Here is a 27,944-nt window from a genome sequence, read left to right on the forward strand (position 1 = left end):
GATTGCTCATGTCCAGGGACAGTACAGTTACAGCATTGCATTGCATTGCAAGGAATAGCTCTTAATGGTGCAATTTTTTAAATCTACTTTAGATCAACCATGGTTTTGTGAAACCCTGGAGTTTCTTGATGGCCCTGGAAGGGTTTCCCAAATGGGTGGAAGTTAATTTTTTTTTAATGTTGAACATTTAATTGGTTATATATATATATATATATATATATATATATATATATATATATATATATATATATATATATATATATAGTGATGGGCCTGGAGGGGGTGGGAAGGGGAAGGGCCCCAAGTGAGCATATGCACAGCTATGTTACCCAACCATATTCTGCATGATCACACCACTTCTAGGGCTATTCGAAACCTGAAGAATGTTTCATGGGTTTCTCAATGAGAAAAAAAGTTGAGAAAGGCTGCCTTAGACAGATCAGAAAAGAGACCTGTAAACTCAAGCAAATCCATCTAGCTTTTACCTTGACTGTACCCCAGGCAGAGAAATTAATATAAGGCAGCCACATTTCTTTTTACTATCTTTAGTCTGTAATGAGTCCTTCCCCTAAACATTTATGAAAATAAACGTATTAAGGCAAAATGCTGAGCTAGTGTAGAAACCAAACTCCCCATAATTCTGTAGGCATGTCATCTGAAGACAGCGTGCTGAGAACATCACACCCCATTTATTTATTAGCTCAAATTAGGCCTATGTTTGGAAATGTTTTTTTATTTGTCATGCCGTGAACATTTGTCGATGAAGACTGCACTTTATTTCCTCATATTTTCCCCAAAGTACTTTTAATAATCCATCAAGATTTATGGAACTGCGGCAACCCAATAAAAGGGTTTGCTGCACTATTCATTCTAGTCTTAAACTCAAGTAGCTCATATTCTATGGGACTTACTGTAAACTTTTTTGGAATGAGATGTGCCCTGAATTTTGAATGGATAACATGGGATGCCATCCCTTTCTAATAGTACTGGGACACTTCTACTGGCCATTGCAATTTAAATGTAGTCCTCAAAAAATCATGATCAAGTATTCATCCTCAGCAAGCCAATGAGCATATTTCATCTGAAGGGTCAGTCTAACTCTAGTGATTAAAGTGATTAAAGTGATTAAAGAATAATTTCATGCATTAGGGCTGGGAAAAACTGACAAGAGTGCGAGAGTGGCATTGCCAGGCTGTTTCAAATGAAGAACATCATTAATAAAACAGAATCAAAAGAGGGAAAAAAGACTAAAGTCAAGTGCTCCCATCAAATTGAAATGACCAAAATATGTTATAACTGCCCTGCAAAATAAAACAATGTCCTCACCAATTCCAGAATAAAACTCATAGTAGAAGGTGAAATGGGGACAACTAGGAAGTATGTCATTTAATTTCCTGTGCATTGCAAGCCATCCTCTACAATTGGTCACAACTGAGAGCACTGCTGTTATGGTAGCAAATGGCCACCACTGCCACAGTTGCCCTCAGGATTGGGCTAACAAATATGCTGATTAATTTAAGTGGTCTGGTTATTTAAATTTTCCTTCAGTTTAACTGCGAATCAGAAGAGTATTCATTGTGTTTGAAATGACTCCCATGATTTAAAGACTTTTTTGTAAAATATATTTTCACACTATACTAATAGTGGAATCTTAAGCACATTGGTTTATCAGGGTGCAACTCTGTTTAGGACCATACTGATAGCTATATTCCTTATTCAAAAAATATTAATGATACCCATAGGAGTTTCACTCTATTCCTCCATTGCAATTAGTGATTAGTTTATTATCTAAGCTGGTTCTCTTGCATTTTATCTCTTCTCTCTTATAGAGATTTTTGCCCTTCCCTGGCATCTCAACCACCACCATGGCAGCATCTTCAATGCCAGACAGTACAATGCCAGACAGTACATTACTCTGGCAAACTAGATTTCACAGGGGACTTTAATACCTGGTACATTGCTGGAATGGCATTCAAGGATCAAGAGTAGAGAAAGGTCACCATGTCACTACTGCTACTGACAGGTAAGTGGAAAAAGGAACAGTTTTTCCAGTTCAATTCAGATTAAGCTGTGGAAGCCTGTCCATTATTAAATACAATACTTCAAGTCAGGCTGAAATGATGTTGCAGGCCTACATGTTGTATGCACAAATACTTTTTTCAATAATTCCACAGGGGAATTTCACAGTCTGTAACATATTAGTATATAACAAAAATCAATAAAGGTCCAGGGGCACATTAAAGACTAATCTCTGTCACAGGATCAAGAACTTGTTTTCTTCATTCATGATAAGAGCTAATACATCAAGAGCACAATCTGTTCTTTATTAGATCTGATTTAATGTTCATCCTACACTGCCTGGTCCTCACTCTGAAAGTTTGGCCATTGTGTTTAACTGGCCTCTCGTTTAAACGTTTTTCATTCCCTCCCACCTTTCTTCCTTATAACTTTAAATGTATATCCTATAGATATACAACTCCATGCACCTGATGAAGCTGTGTACCTATGGACTGCTGTTTGAATTTCTGATCATGATGGCCACAAATCCAGTTAGTCTTTAAGGTGCTACTGGACTCCTGCTCTATTCTATTGCTACTATACAACATTTTGCACTTGGGTGACAATTCCTTTGATGGATTCATTGTGAAAGATGTTATAAAAGGGTTGACACTTCCAAAGTGATAGTGTCTCCTAAGAACCAACAAATACACATCAGTCATGCTTCAGACACTGTAGCAAAGAATTCCCTGTAGAAGATGCAAACCATTGTGCTAAAGTCAAAGCCTGTTGGGAATGCACAACAAATTGCAAATGGATGTGATTTTATGATATCTGAAAATGGATGGCCCAAAGTGCCATTTTTACAGTAAATGACCACAATGAAATAACACATACACAGAAAGAATCATCATATTATTCTGTGTTTCTCAACTAGAGTGTTAACCTTCATTAGGGGGAGCGGATTTTTACAAGATGTGTGAAATACAAGGTTTCTTTGAGGAGGAGAATGCAATTATCAATTAACCCACTTTTATACTTATGGCTGAAAGGAGTCCTCATGCTTCACACCCCCATTTGGAGCTGAATTTTCACATCATTGACAAAGCAACAAACCTAAGTGCAGAATACTGAAATATTAATTTTTGTGCCTCAGATTTACTCAGCTGAAAGTAGTTACTTCTTTTGGCTTGCTTGATAAAAAATTGATTTATTCCAGATCACTGCTAAACTCTTTAAAAGCCTATTTTTAAAAAAAACTGGAGTGCCAGAACTAAACCATGTTTTTTTCTCCCCTGGATATTATGAAATGCAAGAACAAAATCATGAAGAACAAAAGAAATATGGTTTACATTAAATTATATAGCTGCTTGTTCGTGCTGTAAACACAAACAAACAACATCTCTCCATTTGTTTCTGTATGAACAAGCTATATCTGCATAAAGATTATGCCACTCATTGTTTTAACAGTTCAGAAGATGCAATATTTTTTTCTTTTTAATTTCATGAAGCCTTCCCATCCATATAAAATAATTAAAAAGTTAAAATTGATAAAATTAATCCTACCCAAAAACAAACAAACAAACAAACAAAAAACACATGGATATCTGAAGGATATCCTTCTTGGTCTTAAAGGTGCTACTGGATACTGATTTTATTGTGCTACTTCAGACCTACACGGCTACCCATTTGAATGTATGGTCCCAACAGTTAAGCAAAATATTAAACCTGCCACTGCAACAAAGGGTTAAATCAGCTGAATTCAGGTATAATTTTATTGGATCTGCAGTGCTAGAAATATAATGTATGAGAAATAAAATGCATTACATTTTTATAAAAATTCAGGGTACATATTAAAAACTTGAGATATGTCTCAGTTCAGTAGCAAAGCTGCCACTGTTGACATGATTATTTGACATTGTTCATCTAAAAACCTTTTTACTAGGATACTGTGAAGGGGAACTTTGAAGAGTTTAGCCTAATCTTTGAAAGACAGATTTGTTTTCATTTAGCAGTCTGTGTGTATTTAATAAAAGTATTTAATAAGAGCAAACACACACACACACACAATAAAGGAACCTGAGTTAATTTCTTACTATGAAGATCTGAAAGAGTAAATATAATCAAAAACTAGAATGTTGCCTTCTCAGTGTTTAATACAATAATGTCCAATTTTATTTGGAAAACCTTCTGCTGACCATTTCCACATTTCCACAAAGTATGCATATATTAAACACAGAGACACAGATATGGAACATAATAAATGATCAACATCCATTGATATGCTAGAATGTAAAGTATTCATGTTCTGGTTCATTAGTATAATAAAGACCAGTTTTAGATAACTGCATAGATAACCTTTAGAAGTCAGCAAAGGGTTGGTTTAGGTGCATTAAAGAAATGTATTATAGTCCTCTAAGAATCAAAGATCCCTGCATTGCACATTCATCCAGAAGTAGCAAAAGGGCAACTATCCTTATCAATTGATTCAAAAGTGATACAGAGGCAATAGATTGCAATCAGACTGGTTTGCACTTTGGATGTGATGCTTTCTCTGTACATTTCAACAAGAGATGGAATTGATGTGATTGTTCCAGCCCTAAATATCATGTATCTTAAGGGAATCAGTCACTGTTATAATTTATGTAGGCATCTGAGACACATAAACATAACCAGATACAGAGATTAATTGAAATTTCAGGTGGATATAGAGAAGAGGGATGAGGAAGTTGGGGAATAGGGATGCACCTTATTGGTATTTTTCTGGTATTATTTCATCGGGATTTTGTGGGGATTTTCAGAACTGCCAGATAACAGGAGTTAAGGCATTTAAAGGGATCTTGATCCCTTTAAAAGCCTTCAAACTCAGTTCAGTCCAAACTGCAACTTCGCAGCTTGGACTGGAGAAGACATTTAAATGCCTTCTCCACTCAGCTTTGTAGGGAGAGGAAGAGCTTTTTGACCCTGAAGGAATAAAAGGAGCCTCCTAGCCTAGCTGATCCAATTCTTGAGTTGTGCTGCAACCAAAACGGAATTGCTAGTTTCCTTGCTGGCATTCAGAGGGTGCATTCAGAAAGGTGGGAGCCAATTCAAGGCCGGTGTTTGGTGCATTTACCATTTGTGTGCATGCACACATGAGAACTTGTCCAAAATCAGAGAAATCAAACCAAAGGGAGGGAGGGAGGTTTGTATGTGCATGTGGAGAAAGCATTTAAATGCTAAGTGATTGAGTTGGAGTCCTGAGATTGTAGGTCTGGAGTGAAAAGTGTACATATGACTTTGGCTGGTTTGCTACTGCCATTCATGGTGAGCAGTCTCTCTCTGACCCCTCCCCACAATCGCTCATCTCTCTAAAGTGAAATATCCTAATGAGCCCCTGCAGCTGGTCTCCTTCCAGTATCCTCCAAGACTTTGAAATAATCAAGATTTTAAATTCTCAATGAAACACATACATGCATTTGGTTTGATTTCTTTGGTTTTGGACAGACTCTCTCTCCTGCACCAAGTACAAGCCTTGAATCATATCCCACCTTTCCAAAGTGACCATGGAAACCACAAGCTCCCAGCTGGCTAATCACAACTCAATAGTAGTATTTGTTGGGACAGGAGGCTCCTTTCATTCCTCTGGGGGCAGAGAGCTCTTTCCTCCACACATAAGACTTCAGTACAATCTGGGTAGAGAAGGCATTTAAATGCCTTTTCTGCTTCAAGCTGCAAAGTCAGTGTCACAGCTTGGAGTGAACTCTCTCTGAGGCATTTAAGGTCACTGATATCCTTTTAAATGCCTTTTCCATGTCAAACCACAAAGTCAGCTTTGTGGTTTGGAGGAAAGTGTGAGCCTGAAACATTTAAAGAGATCTCAGTCTGAGTCAACCTATATATCATTAATATGAATTAAACACTAACTCACAAGGTGTTGGTTTGTATTGCACAAATATGAAGTCTAATAAAGGAAGATAATATGAAATCAGTGCTTTTATAACTATATGCATGTGTGTGGCAAAGATCTTTGGGGGGTTATTTTCTGCATGTCTGGACATTGTATTTACAACAGTGATATTTTTGTATGGTGAAGTTTAAATCAGCTTTTTAAAGATACCTTGGGCCACTGTTTGACAGGAGGAACAATAGGTATATATATTTTAATAAATAAAATAACAGAATATACATTGCTATACATAAAACAAATGTATGCTCGCCTCCAGGCTAAGTGATGTGTAGTCAGTTCCAAGCTTCAAAGAGAGCAGAAGCACAATGCAAGAATATGTACTAATATATTTTTTAATTTATTGTGGATCCCCTTTGTTTAAATTTTCTAATTCTTCCCACCAAATTATTTTTTGCAATTAATTTGGCTGCTTTAACATTAGTATTCCAATGACTGAAATACCTCTTGATGTGTAAATTGTTTCCTCTAGTCTTAGAAGGAACTATGTGTAATACTACAGGATTCCCTTCTAACAATTTATAGCCACCAATATCATTGGATTTGGAATTCAGGTTGCCAAATTCCTGGAGAAAAAAAATGTCTTTTTAAATAAGTGGTGTTATTCATGTCCATGACATGAGAAGCTACAGCATCGACTTCCCATTAAGCCTCTAATAAAGCTGCAACATATTTTTCTCCAGGCTTGTTAGCTTCAGCTCTAGCCTTGTGAACACTGTTAGGTATTTAAAAACTATTTCTTATAGCTCAGAACCCCATAGGATCATACTGACACTAACACTGCTCTCCTGCGCCACGGAGACACATTCCACACGGGGGACACCCGTTGTCCCACTGAAATATATCCACATGGGAAACAAAGATTAGTTCTGCTGTGCAGGGGGGCCACGGAGGGTTATTTTGTAGGAAGATGGGATTGTGTGGGACGCAATCCACCTTCATGCAAAATAAAACGAATGCCCTGGTCTGCCCCACAGCATGGCAAAGGACCAACCAGAACATTTTTGCCCCCTCTAGGCCCCCTGTCCACATGGGCCTGCCCAGGACATGCCCTGTTGGCCCCTGCAGTGGGCTAAGGCAACTCAAAAAATTCTGCATTCCCTTAGCCCAGGGCTTCTAGGGCCTGATCTGCACCAAGCCTGGGAGGGTGGTGGCCTGGTGGAAATATCTTATGGAAGCACGGATTTGCCCCACTCAGTTTTTTTCTGCCTGTGCAGAATCGGCCCATGTGTTTTATCAGTATTGAGCAGCTGTGCATCAAAGGCCATTAAATGGTTTAAAAGCAGCAATAGGGAGGCACAACCTATTTCCATACTTAGATATTGTCTGTCAGAGCAACAATGCCATCTCTGAACAGGAAAGCACTTACTTCAGCCTCTTCTCTTTGTAGCACACTTGGCCTATCTCCCAGAAGTATCAATAATGTCCATTATTTCCTCCTTTGCAAATGCACTGCTAGACCTGTCACTGGAAAATAGAATATGTTATGTGGTTTGCCTTTGCCTCAGTCCCTCCCAACACCTGCCTTCTAGTATAGTAAGTAGCATGTCTATTGTAACATACTATTGTACTTGTACCACTAGGAGCACTAGTGGAAGAGGGGGGAAGAATTAAGCATGGGTCGTATTACTACTCCACTATAATATTTAACTGCAAAAATATAAATCCTATTTTTTTTTCAGCACTCACAAATCTAATAAGCACACATACAAATAAGTGAACTAAAAGAGATTTAATTCCAGTGCAAATATTGTGCTGTGCCATTACAGCAACAACCTAAATTTGTCCAAGAACTTAGTAGATGCTGGTCACAAATCCATGATTTTAAATGGATTTTAATATAAATTTTAAAATGGTAACTGATGAAGTAAGAAGTGACTCACAAAAGCTGATAGCCTGCCACAAACTTCATTTAAGGTGCTCCTGGACTCTTGGTCCTTTCTACATTTAAAATCCTGTCACACTTAAAACATCACTTTCAATGAATGGCTGGATTGCTTCACAAATAGATAAAAGCACCCGTATTTATGCTCCGATACACTTTTATACACTGCCCTCCAAACATTCCAAGATAATGGCACATAAAATAGTAATTAGTTTATATATATTGTCAAGGTTCACCAGGGACATCTGGCCTTTGATTACTATCATGTGATTACAGTCAGCACAGAATAGCTATACAAGATAATAAAATCTGGCTCTGAATTAGTGCCAGAGTGTTCATTTGACTCATTCTAGACATTTGCCAAGAAGAATGAACTAAAACAGTTCATTCACACTCAGCTGTCCTAACTGCATTTCCTACTGAATTCAAATGAGCACAGGCATTTTGAAGACCTTCATTTGAAGTCTCTTCTGTCACATTAAAAAGGAAAGAACAGACTTTATACATTAGTACAAACTAGTATTCATAATTATTACTTGTGGCGAGACTTCTTTTTACATTCACATTTGCAAGGTTTAACTTAGAATTGTAGGATACATGTAGGTTACAGGGATTTCCAGCCAGGGTACCCTGGGGTGACACAAGAGTTCCCCAGCGATCACACAGCCTTTCCCAAAAGTTCCATGGCCACTGACATTACTAGGCATCATTGGAGCCCACTTCCCGTGTTGCTTTACAGGCCACAATGGAAATGCTAAATGATTGATTGATTGATCATCTGGCTCTCATAGCTTACTTCCATGCCTTGGTGCCTGAAAAATATTTCAGAGGTACCTCCATGGTCAAAAGGTTGAAAAATGCTGAGTTACAGATTTTAATGATCGCCCCCGGCCTCCACCCCAGATCTTTAATACATAGCAAAATATATAGTCTAATAATGATACCCATTTATGCCTCACCTTTGGCAGACATAATTAAGAGTTTTAGAAGAGGGATATATTTTGCAGTAGATGATAGCAAATTGGGATTAATGAGCAACAGCTTGATTGTCTGGCAAATGCTTTGCCATTTGATTTTGTTCTGATATGGAAAAATGAAGTTAATGTGGATTCTAGTCAGATCTATCTAACTGGATTTACTACTAGGGGTTAACATTGCCCTAGAAAATTCTGTATGAATGATTAAGGTTGCCAACTCCAAGTTGGGAAATACCTGAAGATTGGGTAGGTAGAGCTTGAAGAGAGAGGGGTTTGGAGAGAGGAGGGAATTCACTGGGGTATAATGCTGTACAGGCTACCTTTTAAAATGGGTATTTTTGACCAGGTGAACTGATCTCTGTCACCTGAAGATCAGTTGTAATCCCAGGAGATCTCCAGCCACTACTGGAGGTTGGGAACCCTAATCAGAATGACAAATGGTTTAAACTTTTGGTTAATGTACTTATTGGGTCTAAGTCCAGAATTGGACACAGGAAGACAAAAAACATTGTCATTATGATAGATTCAAATGAGTAGCCATGTTGGTCTGAAGTAGCACAGTAAAATCAGAGTCCAGTAGCACCTTTAAGACCAACAAAGATTTATTCAAAGTGTGAGCTTGATCTCTAATAGCAGCATTTTGGTTTCTCTTTGTAAAGTACATTGAATTCTAGGCGATTGATTGGCTGTTTTGACAAAGGATTACTATTGGCTGTATTTGGTTGTGACACAGTCTAATGATATAACATAATTGATTTTTGCTATATATTCCCTGTTATGTAAGATCATAGTCTGACGAAGGGTGCTTGCACTCGAAAGCTCATGCCCTGAATAAATCTTTGTTGGTCTTAAAGGTGCTACTGGACTCTGATTTTATTGTGCTACTTCAGACCAAGATGGCTACCCATTTGAATCTATCGTTTTGTACACAAAAGACACTATTTGAGCAATGCTTGATATGCATATTCCTGAGGCCCAACATCATTAGCATGGCCCAGGATTTGTGAACTGGTTCACATATTAGCCATAAAGTTTGTTGGTAGAAAAGCCACAGAACAAGAAACCTTAAAATAAAGTTCTGAGCAATTTGGAAGCTCAGCATTAAGAATTTAACATTATAGGAGTCGTAAGCATTTCTGACAGTTAAGTACCATACATCTGACAAGGACTGTTACTTGATCTCAGTGACTTTGCTTTGTTTCTAAAGCCACTCTATTGGTGGCAGAGACAAATGAGTTTTTGAAGCTGCCTCAAGATAAAGGAAAGACTAACATTAGCCAGCTAGCTGAGCAACATATTCTGGTTTCTGTGTCTAAAAGCAGATCAAAAACTACAGTGCTTGAGGATTCTCAAACAGTAAACTGTTCACATACTGAAAGCTAAAGCATATGCCCTTTGCTAAAGGGTATCAAGAAAACACAAGTCAATGATGCTCTGGTGATACTATATATTTTCTTAAATGGTTTTACTTCTTAGTAACAAACAATCTGCAACATAATACATTTATCCTGACTGACTCATATGACCTTAAACACTTCCAGTATCTGTGAAAAACATTTTAACACATTTTCCATCAAATTTGTCTTACAGCCAAAAGTACATGTGACAGAACACCCATATTGATTTTTTCACAGTCAAACCAAAAGCAATCTTTCTTAAAACGGTTAACATTCTGAACTGATTTTTCTATATGACAAAGAGATTTTTTCATAAAGAACACCTTTTCTACATGGTAATCTTTTTAAAGATAGAAAAGTACACCACAATGTGAAAAGAACATCCAAGGGCAACTTTCAATATTATTTTATCATTTATTTTTATTATTTCATTATATTTGTAGGATACAACTCCTGTCCAGCCAGCTCACAGTGGCTAACATCAAAACGTTGAAATACAAGGATTAAAATTGACAAGACATGGTATATTATAACAATAAAAATCCCCCCACCTAATTCCCCCAGCTGCCAACACCCAATGGAAAAGAATAGTATCCTGGTAGGGATTTGGGGGACTTTAGGAAAGAAGGGGCCTATGATGTCCCCTCAGCCTGCACTCAGACAAAAGCCTGGTGGAAGAGCTCTATTTTGCAGGCCCTATGGAACTGCATTAGTTCCGCCCTATTTTGGGGAGCTCATTCCATCAGGCTGGGGCCAGATCTGAAAATACCCTGGCCATCGTCAAGGCTAGGCAAATCTCACACAGGCCATGAATCACCAACCTGTTGGTATAGTGAGAACCCTGGCAACTGTATTTTGTACCAGCTGTAATTTCTGGATTCAGGACAAGGGAAGGCCTGTGTATAGAGTGAATTACAGAAAACTAACCTCAATTACAGAAAACTAACCTCAACCCCATTGTGTATATCAGCGGTCCGCTGCGGACCGCTGTGGCGGAGTGGGGGGAGAGGGCGGCCCGGGGCCCGTGCGCGGACTCCCCCTCCCGGCCCCTCCGGGCCGCCAGCAAATCGGGCGCTAAAGCTAAAGCGGCTCAGCAAGCTTCTCTTCCCTCCCCCCCCCTCCTGAAACAAGAAGCTTGCCAGGCCATGAGCTAATCGGCTGCTTTGGTGGCCGATTTGCTTGTGGCCTGGCGAGCTTCTCGCTTCGGGGGGGAGGGAAGAAGGAGCCGCGGCCCGGCGCCAAGGCCTTCGCAGCCCGGCACCGGGCCGTGGCCCGCGGGTTGGGGACCACTGGTGTAGATCACTGTGGCCAGGTGTTCTGGGGCCAGAAAGGGCACTAGTAGTCTTGCTTGGCATATATGGAAGAATAATGAGGATAAATGCATCCAAACTGATGATGGCAAATCAATGTAAATGTTTATTGCATCTTAAAGGCAGAGTCAAAACAAAACCTGGGAACTTATAGCTCGTTTTCAACCAAAATGTCTTCCTCATTGACTCTATAAATTAAAATACATTTTTTCAAAGTATTAAATGAACAATAAATAAGAGTTATCACAATAAATGCTGTGGCTACCTATCTTTTGTTATTATAATTCAAAGTGAATGATTCTATATTATTTTCCATCAAGTTTTCACTGCAAAATATAATTGTATACAATATTATTTTCAACCCTCAATTATTTTTTAAAATGGAACTTTAAATGTAATCACAGAAATTAATAACATTAATGAGATAAGGTTTTTATAGAACAAGGTTGTTAAACAAGATGGGATGTTATTGTAGGCACTGACCACTGGATCCCCATCAATACAAATTGTATGAACTAGGATTGGGCACTTTAGCGCCCGAAGCACCCGTTCACTCCTGATGCAGCCAGTGCCGTGCTGTGGGGGGGGGGTGAGGTGAGGTGCAGGTGTCAGAGTGTTGGTGGGTGCACACACACAGGCACAGAGCTCTGCACATGCATGTGTGCATTTGCCAGCGCACTGATGCCCTTGCCTCCCCCCCTCCATGGCATGGCACTGGCTGCGTCGGGAGTGAACGGCCGCTTCGGGCACCAAAGCGCCCAACCCTAGTATGAACCTTTATGTGTCCAAGTGATATTTATAATGTAAGGTAAGACTTTTTAGTAGTGATGTCACTATCTTAGTATATGGCAAAGTCCTATATAAAGTGCATTGCCATAATTTAATCCAGGTGTTACCAAGGGCATGCTTCACAGTGGCAAAGTCTTATTTTTTTTTACTCAGTAAAGGTCATAGTTGGGTTACCAGCCAAAACTGGTGAAAGGCACCCCTACCAACCACTTCTATCTGCTTATCCAACAGGAGGGCCAGGTCCAGTGGCATCCCCAAGATACAAACCTTCTTACTTAGGGGAAATACAAAACCATCTTGAACAGGAGACACCTCAGTTCTTGTGTCTTTCCAGTTATCAGTAGTACCTCCTTCTTGTTGAGATTATGCTTTAGTTTATTGGTCTTGTTCCATCCCAAACTGCCTGCAAGCACCAGTTCAAGGTTTTTATAGCTTTCCTTGGAAGCTACAGTGATTATGCCGAGTACTGTTGGCATTTACTGTTTTAATTAAAGAAAAACAGCATACCAGTTTTTAGACTGAATAAACTATTTCTACTAGAGTGTAATTCCTAAAATATCCAGTTCAAGTATGGTGGATAGCAGAACCATGAATAACTGTTAAGCCTTGGTGAGGCACATTCAAAGCAATGTCCGGCTAGACTGACTTCCACCATGTGAGGTGCTCAATAAAAGTCAGCTTTTGATCAAGCTTTGAAATGTCTACATTTGTAATTATTTCCCCCCTCTTAAATACCTTCATTAGACCGAGGTAGTAATTACTATAGTATAATCCAGAGGCCAAAATCCATACGTTAGTCCTTGGATTTAATGAAAATTCATCTCATGGATATGTAAAGAGTGACAAGTGGAACCACAGATTTTTTTTTAATCATCTTAGTCAACTATTAATAATTGCAATATAATATCGAAAGAAAACATTTCTATAAAAACGATCTATAGGAAAATGTCCATCTTAAATGATTTGAAGGTGAGCCTCGGCTTCCAGAACAATTATGTTGCATCTTTAAAGAAAAAACAAAAATGAACTAGACAAATTATAGTTTGAAAACCCCTGAATTTTCCAAGCTTATGTTAGATAATATTTAGTGAAGAGAGAAACTCTTTGTGAAAATTAATTAAATCACCATATTCAGTACAAATTTAGTTCCATTTTTGTGGTACTTATTTGTGATGGTTATTTCTCCAGTGCAGAGAGGATATTTTAATCATCTAATTAGATTGTGCCCGGCAATTCTCCACAGTCTGTGTCCTTGAAAAAGGGCATAGTGATCAAGGGACGTATTACTACTGCTGTGTTATCTCTGAAATCTTAATGCATCTGATCCACATTCTTAGGCCTTCTAAATGTTTCATCTAAATGTTTCACTTTCCTATAGCAAATTTGTAGGTTCATTAGCAAGCCCTCAAGGGACTAGATTATTTTAATTGAAGGAAGTTTCAATTTGGCATAGTTAATCTGTGTTTCTAACACTGGCAGCAGTTCCATAATATAACCCAGCCATGAAACAGGTTATTGCCTGAAGAAATCCAAGACAAAATACAAACATTAATCTCTATGGTATCTAGAGATTCCATTTGCTCACTTCCAGTTGGCAATCTCCAAGCCTCCACTTACAACCTTGGAGGAATAGATTAGAAAGAAAATGGCTGTTATGCAGACAAAGTTCAGAAAGAATGGAGGCAAATCTAGAGCATAACCATTGCCTTAAAGGTTGCTATGTTCTGGCCCTCTCCATTTACAGCTGTAGAAGTCCAGATGAAAGAAGGTAAAGAAAGAAGGTAGGCTCAGCATCCTTGTAGACCCTGGCTTCCCACGTTCTATCACCTTTCAGTGGCACAGCTCCCAAAGGTGGGACATAAAGTGATGTCAGGATAGACAATGCTGACAGCATCACCATCCCTCTGTTTCTGGATGCTGCCGTCTCTTCAAGGAGGCACTACTACAGCCAAGGTGCTTCACCATCATTTGGGCATGTTGGTGTTAACTGGCCTGTATGGCCACAGTATTGGCAGAGTTTTAAATCTGCAAAGAAGGTGCAGAGCACTGGCTGCTTACAGAATATTTTCTTGGGAAGAGAAATAACTTTGTAAAGGAAGAAAGGGGAGAGATAGTCCTAAATATTCTTAATCAAGTGAAGGTAAACAAGGAGGATGTGTGCTCAAAGTCACAGGAAGTCTCCAATTGAGTCAATCAGGACACTGGAGGAGATTATTTTTCAAATAACAGTTCCTACCCTAATTATGCTAAATACATATTTCCTCTGATGTCCCCTGTAGGGTTTTCTTCATATGCTGCTGAATCATTCATACTACTGGTCTTGCATATTCCAACATTCAGCCCTTCTGAAGTGGCGGTACATGTGCCACCATGGCTACCTATCCCTCCATTTCTCCCAGGTTGAATTTTAAGTAGGAAAAATGGAGCAAAATGGAATGTAGGAGCCCTTTCTCTCCCCATGCTATAGTATCAGCCCCCCATGGGAGTCTTAAAAGGTGCTCCAAGACTCTACTAAATTGAAGCATGTCCCTGAGATGAACCTGGAAACTGCAGCCTGTCTCTTTCCACTCTTATATAATCTTTGACCTTTGATATTTATGGAAACAATAAGGTAATGGTGAATATTACAGATGACCAGTATGTTTTACTTTAAAAAATGGTTTTGATAGTCAGAAAATATCCTGGGATAACTTTTAGTTGGAATAACTGAAAGGATCTATGATTGATCACAGCATGAATTCACAACAGTAAATTTAATTGTTGTTTTTACAACAACTTGAAAACAAAATTCTTATAATAAATAACTGTGGGAGAAGCTGTAAGCTATTTTTTTTTCAGTTACAGGAAATTTTGTAGTCACATGAATAGTGGTCATGACCATTTATGGTCAGGAGCAGAAAAAATAGATATGGTTCATTTGTTTATATCAGAGATGTGTATACACTATGTTTCCTCCTAATATTATGTAATGTTCTCCATCAGAACATTATGATGTTCTCCATAATTCCAAAAAGAGGATGATAATTTTAAGAAGATATTTCAGTTATAATAAATGAAGATTCTCATCAATTAGTTGAAGGCAAATTAAATTTCCATATTGTTATTTTCCCAAAGCAACAAGATTACCAAGAAAATGTATTCCCAGATCTCCATGTATGTGGTTGATATAAACATACACATTCAAGGGTAAAGACAGAGTTAGCATTTCATATGTGGTGGGAAATGATTTTGAATGCACATTTGCTGCATTCTGAAGCATTTATTTTCAGGGTACAAAACCTACTTTTAAAACCACATATAAAATATTACTTCTGTCTTCATTCTAGAATACAAAAATAATTTCTGTTTTAAAATTATCCATGTACAGAATTACCTCAAGAACAAATTAGCCAGTGACCAAACAGATGGGCCAAAAAAGCATGGCTTGGGATGGCAGTGCCTTAAATGAGACTTCCTTTATGCTTGTCCTCCCCAGCCATAAGCCAATACAGTTTGGTTCCAGTTTGCAGGCTGCCCTTGCTAGATACAGTCCTTAGTATGACAGCTTCCATAGAGTCAGAATCTTAGTTTTATAAACTCAGTAAATCAGTACTGTTAGACCTTTAGAACAACATGTTTGAACCATACGTCTTAGCCAGACAGAATGCAGATTCTTAAAACAAAGAGTTGTTGATATACCAATTTTAGAACTAAACTACACAATCTTAGATACAGTGCTGTAGTTATTTTGCCTTAAAAGATATTCTTTACTGAAACAAGTATGTAAGAAAATAAGCAATGTGAAATGCAAAAGCACCATTCTATACCAAGAATCATAATGTGGACAATTCTGTATTTTAAAAAGTGCCTGACAAATATTATTTAAATACTGCACCAACTGCCTATCATCTAATAAACTTACAGTAAATTTGTCAGTCATAATTGATAATTCACATAAAGATCTTATTTTTATGCAACTTAAAATATCTCTGAACAGTTGCAATGGGTACAAAAATTACTATTTTTTTTCTTCATAGTACATATAAATCAATTCAGAAACATGCCTAATTTCAGGGCCTATGGGCCAAGCTTAATGGTTCTGCAGATGTAACACTGAAGCATAGTTTTTGGTAATATGCTACCATTATATCATAATCAAGATAACAAAGTGGAAATATATACATACAAACAGGGGGAAAACATGACTCAATAAATCTTGTTCCAACTAGAAGTTAACATTAAATAAACATCATCATCATCAAAGCAAAACCAGGATCCTAGGCAATGTCAAGTTTCTTTGTAAGACTACATCAGCTTTGTAATAATAATGATTGCATGCAACCAAAGAATTCAGAGCTGAAGGTCTCTTGGGAACAGAATAGAGGTCATTATAATGGAATCATTATAAAGGAAACAGATTTCCTACTGTTCACTCAATGAGTTTTACACAAAATTGATGGAGATATTCATTCTTATATAATCTCCTACCTGCATAGGGAATAGGAGCATCTTTATCCAAAGCAACAAGTGGGGGATCCAAAATGACTGTATCGTTGTTTTCAGTAATAATTCCATGGTAAGAGGTTTCAATCCATGGCTTGTGTTTGTTCACTAAAGAAAACAAAAACAGATTTTATTAATTCTTTTGCCCAGTTGACATTGTGCTTCTTTTTTTTTTAATGGAAGTTAGTTTTCTTTATTACCAAGTAATTATGGAATAATAGATTCTCTTAAATACAACTACAGGAAGAACTGATATTCCATTTCTATTGTTCTCATTGTTTATATGCTTGCTAATGATGCCTTTACTGATTTCCAAAGGAGAAGGAAAATCTCTAAAACTAAAAGCAGAAACTGATAATGATAATCATGAATGGGGTGATTTTACAAAATCTTTACAAAAATTCTCCCTTCCCACTGCAGTCATTGTGATTCTGCCAAAAACTAAATGAAGAATTTGCACAAGTGGTAGGGAGCTTTCAGCCAAATTCATTTCTTGCTTCCTTCCCCACCTCTTCATTCCCTGAAATTCCTAAGGTTCCTTAAACTCAGGTGTGGTGTATCAAGGTACGGGATAACGATGGGAAGGGGAGAAATTAGCTAAAACTTTCTACCAATTCTTTTTCCTTGTTTTTCTCCAAAACAAATGAAAATGCCTTTACTTTCTCTTTGAACATTATGCCCTAAAACAAAAAGTTGGATTATCTCTACATAATGTTTTGGATACAGAGTGCATTTTCCAATGGCAAAATGAAACTTTCTTGTCTCCTACTTACACACATTTTACACACATAATCAAACCACTGATTACACACTACCATACTTAATCAATATTTATGAAAATGATGATGGTGATCTTGTTCCTATGCATCAAAATATAATATATGTTCACCAAAATAAAAATAAAGGACAACAATATCTCAACTTAATTAATGCCAAAGTGCAGTTATCTAAAACAAAAGGAATTACATTTACTGATAACATTAATTAAAGCTCCTCTGGAACAAAGAAGAAGAGAAACTTCATTGAAAATTTCATTCAATTTCTAAATTAATTACTGGGTATCCTTTCAAGATACCGTCTGCAGATTTCCTCTTAAGAATATGTTATACTGTTACATTCATAAGATACCTCTAGCTTTGTGCTGACAAATTGTGCCATATATTTACATCATCCGATTTTCTCTTGATTTTAATATTGTGCATTAAACTATAGGCTATAGCTTGAATTAGAGACAATCTGACAAAATGGAATCAGATTCAGGCTTGTAAATTCCCTGTTCCTAGCTCCTGATGGGAGAAAAAACACACAAATAAATCGCTATTGAGCAAGTGTGTGTATCATCACTTCCTGAGAAAACCTGGAGAAGGCATTAATCACTGCTAGGAATTGCCACAACTCTTTTTTCCCCCATGGAAGTGATGTCACACCATCACCTGGTAGTGCCAACCATCTCCCCTACCTCATCCAGACTTATTTCATTTCCTGGCAATCCTATATCAGATAGGTTATATAGGAAGCAATCACAGAAAAACAGAAAAATAGACAGAGAAACAGTACAGAAACTGTTGATATGTGAGTTAAAATAAATGGAATATGTGAGTTAAAATAAAGACAAGGAACTGGCAGTCAACAGTGATATATTTTTAAGACTAGGAAGTAACAACTAAAAATAAGTAGACTTTAAATAAGAAGAAATGAGATATAAGAAAACATAAGAATCATATTGGGATGGTTGATGGAAGTGTCTATGTGCTTTGACACAAACTTAGCAGAACAAATGAAGGTAAAGTACTGAATAAATAAGAAACTGGTAAAAATAGCAATTTAAAAAGCATGAAAGGGTATTCACATGGCTTTCTCCCCTAAAGGCAGAATGATAAAGAGACTGATAAGGAAAATAACAGGTTTTTACTCAAGTTATATTTTCAAACATGTGTAGATTTTGTGGAAGAAAAGAAATTTGAGGCAAAATAATTATGGAGCAGGCTAAACCAACATTTGAACCTATAATGTAAAAAAATGTTGTAATATATGAAGTTTTATGTAACCAAGAATCCGAAGAAAAGTACACTATTGCACCTCTATAAGGAAAGAAAATTGCAAATGTGAAAGACAGAAGAAATCTAACAGTGTACATATTAACAATAGAAAGCGGGGAAGCCTTTACAGACTAACTGAATTTTATTGATGAAAGAATTGATGAAAGAAAGAAAATCTTTTGGAATAAGACTTGAAATTTGTACAATTACACTTTACCCTGACCTTCCTGCATTCTGGTATCCTTTGACCCTGCCTTTGACTGTTTTTCATGTTACATCTATAGAACAAGGATCCATCATATCTAAAATTGCATGACCCCTTCCAGGGATGAGGGATCTCCCACCATGTTGGTCAACAGGAGGACTTAGCAATGGTAGGGAGAGGCCTAAGACTGCAATGCAGTGACATCATCAGTAAAATATATTTATTTATTTATTAGATTTTTATACCACCCTCCCATACAGCTCAGGCAATGATGATTCTCTACTCCACACTGGAAGTGACATCAACACATTGCTAGATAAGCCAGATGCTCTGGTATTTGTGTGTGTGTGTGGGCGGGGAAAACTCAATGGTTTTATTGCTGATAATACTCTGATGTCATTTCTGGTGCATCCTTATTTTGCCCAAGGAAGTGGGATCTAGTCTATGGCTTAAGCTAAAATCGTGTTCATCTTTAAATCAACACAACTATCACAAGTTTATAACTGTCCCTGGAAACTTAATTATCCACTACAGCTTGGACCCTTCCCAGATGAGAAAAGGGGCAGGTCTCTTTATGTGTATATGCGTGTATATGACTGAGCAGTAATATCAGGGCTTTTTCAGTCTCGCCTACCTCACAAAGTGTCTGTTGTGGGAAGAGAAAAGGGAATGCAATTGTAGCCTGCTTTGAGACTCCTTAGGGTAGAGAAAAGTTGGATATGAGAACCAACTCTTCTTAATAAACACTAGGCTTTGAATAGCCAACAACATTATTTATTCAAACATTCAAATTTCGTAGATTCTATTAGACTTACTGTATTTTCCATTTTTTTTCTTTGTAACAAAATGTGAAACACATAACAAACATTATTAATTTTAACTATCACCACCAATTGCAGGCCCTTAGGGTTCAACATACATCTGGGTTTTAGTTAATTAACTAATTAACTAACTAGACAAACATGTGCACCTATATATTGAGTATTTTCACTCTAAGCTACAAACTTAGCTAAGCTACAATCAATAAAATGCCTTTTTGTTCAAATGCACATCAAACCAAACTTCTGTCCATAATGAAGCATTGAGCATGTATAACATAACATTGCACAGTCCCCACTTGCTACAGCTGAAAGAGGTTCCAGGGACAGCTTGACCAGATTAATCTTCCTTTGAATAAAAATACAGTAGACACTTCCATTGTCTGGTAACATTGCTTTATTTAGAAGTAAATAAGCACAGCACAAGTGAAAGCAAAGAGACACTTCCAAAAAGCAATATATCTGCTTCTTTCATATGGGATCAACACAGAAATACCTTGTGAGATTAAGAATCTTACTTTCAGCTGATTGACACTCTCGCTGCCTTTATGATTTCAAATCTGCCAACCATTTTTCTGTTACACACAAGCACTCATCTGAGATCCCACTTCCGCAGATGAATTACCCATTCAGAAGAAAATCCGCAGCTATTAAACAAATATTAAACCCACTTTTGTCAAAGCTCCTGATTTCATCAGCTGTCACCTGAGGCAAAGCCATACTGGTAGAGCGATCTCACAGCAAACTCACACTTTTCAGAACTGATTTATCATGACGAGCACATGTATGACAGTGTTTCACCAAAAGTTCTGAAGTTTTAATGGATTGTATAATACAATTTTCTTTCTTTTATGCATCTTTTCATTTTTCAAGAGCAATTTTGAAGGCTATTTTATTTCCTACAGTACATCAGTGAATTTTAAAACTGAACTGTCATACACCTCAAACGGTTTAGTCTTTATTGAGCATTCTGTGACCTTTTCCCCCAGCATTATACTCAAAAAATGGTTTCTTTTCACCCTTGTTCTCCATCAAATTCAGTTCCTCTAACTTTTTGGATAATATACATCATTGTAGTCTATTTGCATAGAAATAAGGATAGAATACTTTTTAGTAATGCTGAATATAGCTGAATAAGGATTTTTACGCTCCTTTCTATTACTTGAATGTCATTTCTGAGCAATACTACTGTCCATGAAACAGAAGCAGTAACATGCAGTTAACATTCAAGTGGCACAAGTGTGACGCAGGCATGACTTTCTAATGCCAATATTAGTGATTCCCCCTTCATTGCTCTTATCAAAATTATCAGTGGGAACTAATGCAAATTTAAAGATATTACCCCAGCAACAAAACTGGGATTGTCTTAAGCATGTGGCTAGCCCAAGGTCACCCAACTGGCTGCATGTGAAGGAATGGGAAACAAACTTAGTTGTCCAGATTAGAGTCCACAGCTTTTAACCACTACACCACATTGACATGCATTTAAAAATTAATTAATTAAAGATGAGCCCCTTGTTAAATGAGGTCTGCATTGACTCCCCCTTTCCCTTTCTTATCTGAATTGGAGCTCATTCTGCCCTGATCTGCACCAAGTTTCACAAGATCAAAAATATCAGCAAAGTAACCATTCAAATATTGTTCATGTAATTTGCAAGATAAATGAATCCTTACTGGGTCATCATTAACTGCTCCATGGCTCTGAGAAAGTCCTGGCACCCTCCTCTTTAAAAAAATAAAACCTTGTCTCAGACCTGCACCAAGTCAGAAGGCCTGACACAAATGACCCTTTAATCCAGAGAGTTCCATATCTCTGCCCATAATCTGTATTGTCCTCAGAAGAGGATGACCCACCAGAGTTACTCTCATGCCATTGTGTGGAAGTCCTTTTCTGCATCACTTTTCCCCCTGACTGCAGGGCTACATCCATGAGTTGTCTGCACCCCATCTGCTGCCTCTCCACCCATCTCTGCCTGCTGGACCTCATCCTGGTAGACCACCCTGGCAGCATCCTGTTCATTTGATCTACCTGCATGCGGAGCCCTGACCGGCAGGGAATCCTGAGAATATGGCTGATAGTCAGCAGCCAGATCAGAAGATGCTTCATGCTGACAATCCCCCCCCCCGAAATTGTAATCCCAAACCAGCTTGGTATAGTGGTTAGGAGTGCGGACTTCTAATTTGGTGAGCCAGGTTCGATTCTGTACTCCTCCACATGCAAAATAAAGAAAGTACCCAATATTCAAAGTAATGATGGGCTGGCACTGGGTAAACCCACAGCCAGGTACGAAACCAGACCCGCTGATACAGGTTGCCAGATTGCCACTCAAGACCAAAGCTCCAGAAAAAGCTCCAAAAAACACTGAAGAAGCTAAGCTGCAGCCATTAAAGCAGAGGCTCCTTAAGTGATACATGGTGCACAGATGCTTCCAAATATTGCTACAGCGGCTGAGGAAGAGGAAGAGAGTCTGGGTGATGACATGCTGCCAAATTTAAAGGACCCACTGACCCAACTTGGCCACTCCCCACCCAGTACAGCAGTAGCAATGAAGAGAAGTGTAGGAAGGCTGTATTTCTAGCCACTTTTCCCACTGCCCTGAGCCCTCTTCTGGCTTGGAGGCTCCTGCATCCACAATCAGTAGCCTCATTAAGTTCCAGCCACATTTGCTGCTGTATTAATGAGTGGCTATTTATACACAAATCAGATATCAATAGTGACATCAGATAATCTTGCTGTATTCTATGACATAACTGGAATTCTGGATGAAGAAACCTTGTAAACATATTCATGAACTAATATAAGCCTTCACTGCTTCTCTCAAAAAAATCCAATTAACCCTATCAAATGCTTTTTCAGCATCCGCAAACAGAAAAGCTGCTGGTAAATTATGCTGCTCAGTGTAGTTGATTAGATTCATTAATCTCAAAATATTGCTGGACGTTTGACATCCTGCCAAAAAAACATGCCTGGTATAATCCAGTATAATAATTCAGAATCCTTTAAAATTATTAGCTAATAACAAGGATAATATTTTATAACCAACATTAAAGATATTGTTCCATATTCTGACTATTGGAAGTATCCTTCCCTAATTTAGGCATTGGAAATACATAAGCATCTGACCATGAGTTGCCAACTCTTTCTTCTTTAGATATACTTTTATACAGTTTCAATAAACATGGTGCCAATTCCTCATTATAAACATTATAAAAACTTACTCAAGCCACTTCCACACTGGCGGAGCTGCTACGGGCTACCACCAGTGCGTTGTGGCATAATTATATACTCTGCTGCTTCTGTGTCTTGAAGGAGAACACATTTAAGCTATGGACTAGTCGGTGGCAGAGCAGGTCTGCTACTGAAATGTGCCCCCACAGGAGACACAGTTGTGGCGTAAAGGTGCCGATGTGTAAAGGTGCTGTTGCATGTGGTGGGGGGTTTGTTTTACAAGAAGGTGGGATTGTGGGAGAACACGATGCTACCTTCCTGCAAAACAAAAAACAAATGCCCCATTCGGCCCCATGGTGCAGTGAGGTGTCACAAAGCCAACTGGGGTATTTTTGGTCCACTCAGAGCCTCTGTAGGATGAAGAAGAGCCAGGCCTGGAAGGCCCAGTTGGCCCCCCACTTTGAAAAAGGGAACATGGATTCTTCCACATTTCCTTTGTGCGGGGCAAATGAGGGCCCGATCTGTGGCAGGCCTGGGAGGAGGCCAGCCCAGTGGTGGCCTCTTTTGGAGTGGTGGGATCTAAATCCAATTATAAATAAATACATAAATAAAATAGTATGGAAGCAGGGATTAGACCCAATTCCATGTGAGCTCCCTCACGGATTTTTCTGCCTCACTAGACCACTGGGCCCTGACAATTTACCTATCTTTAAGACTGTTATTGTTAATTTGAAGACCCCTGGGTTAGATAACAACATGACTCCAGGGTTCTTACATCATGCACCAACCTTAAGATTGCTATGGGCTTTCAGAGGTTGTGGCTTGTAAGTTTGCCATAGAATGTGAGTTAGGCAGGGGCACCCTGTCCACTCCAGATTTTAGCATCTAGATTAGGCAGTCATGACAGATAAGTATCACTGCATGGAGGCGGAGGAGAGGCGGTGGTGGGGAGGTTCGTTCATTTAGGAACATGGGAGCAATACCACATTCCTAAATGGTTAAAAAATGTCCCAGGTGGCTTAGCAGCCCTGTGTAGCACCACAGATCCAGCTGGGGAATTCTTTGTCCCTTCCAGGTTGTCATAGTCAGGGTAGGAGCTGGACTGAATGGCCCACTCTTCCCATTCTACATGGTCCTGCCCTGACCAAGGCCCTGTTGGTGCCTGGGGCAAAAAAAGGAACATAGAGTACTGGTGGGCTTGAATCAGGCCACGACTGGGGCAGGCCCAACCTATTGTCAACATCATGCAAAACTTGGAATTAGCCCGGCCACAGGACAAATGGTAAGGCAGGGCTAATTCCTGATGTGGAAAAGGTCCTAGTCATATAAAGGTTTTCTCCCTGGTCAAATTCCAGGCATTACCCTCTGCTGTTCTGGACAGCCAGTACAATAAGATAAGAGTGTATCCTTGTGGATCAAGGTAAATCATCTCCACAGTGTATGTCTTACTCCACTGCCCCGTCTATCAAGTGGTTCATTCCAGGACTATTTCATAGAATCATAGAATAACAGAGTTGGAACGGACATCCTGGGTCATCTAGTCCAACCCCTTCACTATGCAGGACACTCACAACCCTATTGCTCATCCACTGTAATCTGCCAACCCTTGAGCCTTCACAGAATCAGCCTCTCTGTCAGATGGCTATCTAGCCTCTGTTTTAAAAAATTCTGTTTTCCAAAGATGGAGAACCCACCACCTGCTGAGGAAACCGTTTCCACTGAGAAACCACCCTGTCAGGAACTTCTTCCTGATGTTTAGGCAGAATTTCTTTGGAATTAATTCCATCCCATTGTTTCTGGTCTGTCCCTCTGGGGCAAGAGAGAACAACTCTGCTCCATCATCTATAGGGGACCCTTTTAAATACTTGAAGATGGTTAACATATCCCCTCTCAGTTGTTTCCTCTCCAGGCTAAACAAACCAAGCTCCCCCAACCTTTCTTCATATGTCTTGGTCTCCAAATCCCTCACCATCTTTGTTGCCCTCCTCTGGACACACTCCAGTTTGTCTACATACCTCTTCAACTGTGGTGCCCAAAACTGAACACAGTACTTCAAATGAGGCCAAACCAGAGCAGAGTAAAGCAGTACCATCACCTCCCATGATCTGGACACGATGCTCTGTTTGATAAATCCCAAAATCCCATTTGCCTTTTTAGCCTCTTAGTTACACTGCTGACTCATGTTCAATGTATGTTCTAGTAAGACTCCTAGATCCATTTTGCACATTCTATTGCCAAGACAAGTCTCCCCCATTCCATATTGGTTTTTCCTACCTAAATGTAGAACTTTACATTTGTCCCTATTGAACTTCATTTTATTCATTTTAGCCCACTTCTCAAGCCTATCAAGATCATCCTGTATTCTGATTCTGTCTTCTGTTGTGTTTGCTACACCCCCCAGTTTAGTATCGTCTGCAAATTTAATAAGTATCCCCCCTAATCCGTCATCTAAATTATTTTAAAATATGTTGAACAATACAGGCCCCGGGACAAATTCCTGGGGAACTCCACTTGTCACTCTTTTCAAAGAGGATGCTGAATTATTAACAAGTACCCTCTGTGTATGATCTGTCAACCAGTTATTGATCCACCTGACAGAATTAGGATCCATACCGCATTTTACCAACTCGTCAATAAGAATATCATCTGGAACCTTATCAAAAGCTTTACTGAATACCAGATAAACTATGTCCATGGCATTCCCCTGATCCAGCAAGGTTTACCAAAAAAGAGTTAAGATTGGTCTGACATGACTTGTTATCGCGAAACCATGCCGAGTCTTAGAAATCACAGCTCTCAGTTCCAGCTGTTCAAGGACCAAGTGTTAACTATTGTTAACAATTTTCCAGGATGTTCAGATTTGCAATATGTCAGACTGCTGCACTCCAACAAATTATTTACAAATCATTTACTTTTATATAAATTGCTAGCAAATAACTAAAAGGTACAATTTGGTTGAGTGCAGCAATATATTTGGCACAATAGCTAGGTATTTAATTAGGTTGAAAATCTGATTGCACATGAACTCTAAGCAGAAGCACACACCTCAAGTGGAAACAGTTGCTTGTATGTCCTTGTTTATCACACAGGGTTTTTGTTGTTGTTGTTTCTTTTTTGTTTGTTTCCTGGCTTCTATGAACTACCAGTTCACATACTAGGAATGGTATGATGCATGGACATTATGATGCATGTACATTAGGTTCCCAAATCATCCCTTTGGAATGATTACAGTATGGTATAATATTAAAAGTATCCCTAAAAGATAAAGCAAAAGAAAGAATGCTCACACATCATCAGATTTTATTGTACCCAGCCATGTATGCTTCTTGATATCCTTCTGCTATGACTAAATATAAAAGGGAACAGAGAACTTCTACAGGCAAACATAGACTGAAAATAAGAGGGGGGGGTGGAGTGCAAGAATATTTATAGTTATGTTTATATTATGCCATTATGTCTAGGATATGTCAATAAAGATAAGAAGCCTCACACAGATGAGCAACTGACTTTCCAACCACAGCAAGAATCACAAAACTAAGAACATCAGCCCCAAGCTATATGTGTATCCATGTCTCACAATAATGTGAAACACTATTGAGGATCTTATTATAGGAATAGGACTATCCAAAATTTGGGAGGGGGAGATACTGAAACTATTATACAGAATTTTCATCCATACACAAAAAGCAATATTTTCCTACGGATAACATAATTTTTTCTATGAATATAATCAAAGCTGACTGATATCAGTACTTCTGCAGAAACGGAATGTTTTATAACTCATTTCCCTGCTATTCTATTCTCAAAGTAATTTTTAGTTAACTTCATTTCAACTAAACTAATTTTAACAATGTTCTTCCCAGAACTCCAGGAATTGCCTTGTCATTTACTGCAGTGATAAAAAGTAAAGAACACTTCATATTCGGCAGGTATACAGGAAAGTTCAGCTCCTTGACAAAAAGAAATAAAAGGTGGTTATGTATTTTGGCAGATTTAATAATTGCAGCAGGATTCTTAAACATGTACTGAAATTCTTATTCAGAATTGTCCTTCTGCATAGATAAACCAGCTTGGTGAAGTACTTAAGAACGGAGGCCTCTAATCTGACAAGCCAGGTTTGATTCTCCACTCCTCCACATGCAGCCAGCGGAGTGACCTTAGGCTAGTCATAGTCCTGTTAGAGCTGTTCTTTCAGAGCATTTCACTCAGGGGTCTCTTGGTCTCATCAATCTCACTGTTGTGGAGAGAGGAAGGGAAGGCCATTGTAAGCTACTTTAAAATTCCTTTTTTAGTGAAAAGCAGGGTATAAAAACAAATTACTTCTTCAGCTGTGCTTTGCAAAAATCTACTACATCTTCATAAACATACTGCATTAATGAATCTATACCAGTGCATTCAAGATTTATGTGTCCTGTGTGGCTCTCCCCCCCTTCCCCAAATATTAACCCTAATAATCAAGTCCTGAAGCTTGATCAATTAGTGCATATTAACTCATTATAACTTACTGTACTCCCTACATATACACACACACATTGTCTTTTATATGGGATACACTGTATAGTCAATTTCATTCCACGAGTCTTCCTAACAAAGACCAAGAACAAAGGATAATTACCTATTTTATACTTCACACTGCTAAATGATCATTTAGTTTTCATTACTCAAGTGCAAACACATTCTGGTCGGTTTGCCCCTCTATTTATGTACTCTTTTATCTGCATTTATTCAGCATCTTACTTGTTGAATGACTTGCAGCTTTTGAAGGGAGGTTTCAACTAACTTTCATCTCTGAAAGGAAAAGCAGCAGAAGGTGAAAAAAGATAGTTTATCTTGTTATATTAACTTTAGTGACTGCTGTCAAAAAAATAATTGGCCAAATCACACGTCTCATCTTTCTTACAACCTAGCTCAGAAATGCAGTCATAAAAG

The 27,944-nt window shown here is 38.4% G+C and overlaps 1 protein-coding gene across 2 annotated transcripts in view; it reads right to left on the reverse strand.

The window, feature by feature from the left end:
- The window catches only part of CLSTN2 (calsyntenin 2), a 429,057-nt gene that overhangs the window by 254,878 nt on the left and 146,235 nt on the right, over positions 1-27,944 (reverse strand). For both annotated transcript variants that reach the window (XM_077348948.1, XM_077348949.1), the window contains exon 2: positions 16,770-16,892. In XM_077348948.1, the coding sequence (XP_077205063.1) occupies positions 16,770-16,892 (123 nt within the window). The remainder of the gene's footprint in view (positions 1-16,769; positions 16,893-27,944) is intronic.

This window comes from Paroedura picta, chromosome 8 (genome assembly GCF_049243985.1).
Source record: "Paroedura picta isolate Pp20150507F chromosome 8, Ppicta_v3.0, whole genome shotgun sequence".
NCBI classification, from domain to species: domain Eukaryota; kingdom Metazoa; phylum Chordata; class Lepidosauria; order Squamata; family Gekkonidae; genus Paroedura; species Paroedura picta.